The 1884-nt window shown below is 37.5% G+C and overlaps 1 protein-coding gene across 1 annotated transcript; it reads right to left on the bottom strand.

The window, feature by feature from the left end:
- Positions 1-511: 511 nt before the first annotated feature.
- On the bottom strand, positions 512-1247 carry LOC105563674 (the record flags this gene model as incomplete). Its single annotated transcript, XM_012015452.1, has 3 exons — positions 1135-1247; positions 817-1051; positions 512-742 (listed from the first exon to the last, which is right to left on the bottom strand). Coding segments are annotated over exons 1-3 (579 nt in total), but the record flags the coding sequence as incomplete, so codon positions are not given.
- Positions 1248-1884: the final 637 nt, after the last annotated feature.

The following is a 1884-nucleotide window of genomic DNA, read 5'->3' as shown; positions in this document are numbered from 1 at the left end:
AATACACACGAAAATTTCAAAATATTAATAAATTGATTAAATATTAATTGATTTTGAACTTGAAATATTAGATCGAAGCTTCTTGCCATGGAATAGCACCATTGTTATTAAAATAAGTAGCAAAACTGTTGCGTATTTCAGATGCTTCTCGTGTATTCGTATTACTGCCAATGTTATTAATATTTTGTAATGCTTCTGCTCTCATCTCAAAGCTCGTTATTTCATTTTCTATATTAGAAGTAAATGAATAATTGTTATCGTTATTTTGGCGAAGAAAATTGTGTAATACTATTGTAGCTTTTACTATGTTTTCAGCTGTCTCTAATGATACGTTAATGGGTCTTCTATATATTCTCCATTGACACGAGAGAAGGCCGAATGAACACTCTACCATACGGCGTGCTCTACTTAATCGATAATTAAAAATCCTTTTCTCTTTTGTTAAATTTCTTTCAGGAAAAGGTCGCATTATATAATTTATTAGTTGGAAAGCTTCATCCGCGACTAATACATATAGAAGAATTAATTCTTCAGAGACACTATTTGGAGGTGGTATATCCATGTCACCTCTTGAAAAAGCATGACCCATAATAGATCGCGACCATATACCTCCATCACTCTGTCGTCCCTCTGCACCAATATCAACTAAGATAAATTTATAATCACTGTCACAAATAGCCATTAATACAATGCTATGTGCACTTTTATAATTGTAATACGTAGAACCAGAGTTTGGTGGTGCCTAAAAATTTTTCAAAGATTGCAAATGTTCTACACAACATAACAAAAGAACTTATAAAAAATCTTATATGTTACCTGTATAACTACATGCTTTCCATCTATAGCACCCAAACAGTGTGGAAAGTTACACTTTATTTCAAATGCTTCAGCAATTCTTTTCCAATCATCACACAAAGGTACTTTAAGTACCGTAGGCATTAAAATGGTCCATAATGCATTACAAGTTTCTGCAACTATTGTTGAAATTGTTGGTTGAGCAATATAGTATTGATATTTCAGCGACATCATAGAGTCTCCAGATGCTAAGTATCTGCAAAAAATATATAACAATATAATTTTGAAACACACAAGAATGACAAAATATACGCATACACATGCTCACATATTTCTTACCTTAATGTAAGTAATAGACGTTGCGCAGGTTCAATTGGTACTCGAATTACTGAATCCTTTTTAATTTTTGGTGCAATTAGTACAAGTAATTCTTCGAATTGTGTTCTGCTCATTCGACAATAATTTATAAATAAATCATGATTTCTTAATAATTTCGGAATTGTTATATTATAAGCACCATTCATATTACGTTGCTTTAGAAAGTCCGAGACCCAACATTTTCTCTTCTTATATTTTCTTCTTTTACCACATATTATCATTGCTGCCACTAATAATCTTCTTCGCAGTATATTTTGCGCTATTGCACATAACATTTTATTATTCATAACGTCAATATTAGCCATTATTAAGTATTTGTACAGGTTGTATGTATAAGCTCCAACGACGGAATATATTTTGTTACTCTATCTTTTTTGCATCTTCACTACAAAACTATCTTCTCTACAAAAGTAATGATATCATTAAATGGCGCCAACTAAACTAAATAGTTTTAAACGTAGTGGGGCGATGATTGGAGTGGGGGCATGCCCGCCGGCTGGGCGCCCGCGGACGCCCGTTGCCCGTTGGAGTGGGGGCATGCCCGCCGACTGGGCGCCCGCGGACACCCGTTGCCCGTTGGAGTGGGGGCATGCCCGCCGGCTGGGCGCCCGCGGACGCCCGTTGCCCGTTGGAGTGGGGGCATGCCCGCCGGCTGGGCGCCCGCGGACGCCCGTTGCCCGTTGGAGTGGGGGCATGCCCGCCGGCTGGGCG

The sequence above is a fragment of the Vollenhovia emeryi genome, unplaced genomic scaffold (assembly GCF_000949405.1).
Source record: "Vollenhovia emeryi isolate VEMERY1.0 unplaced genomic scaffold, V.emery_V1.0 DF944277.1, whole genome shotgun sequence".
Classification (NCBI taxonomy): domain Eukaryota; kingdom Metazoa; phylum Arthropoda; class Insecta; order Hymenoptera; family Formicidae; genus Vollenhovia; species Vollenhovia emeryi.
Note: the sequence above shows the minus strand (reverse complement) of the source record. Positions and strands in the feature narration are given on the sequence as shown.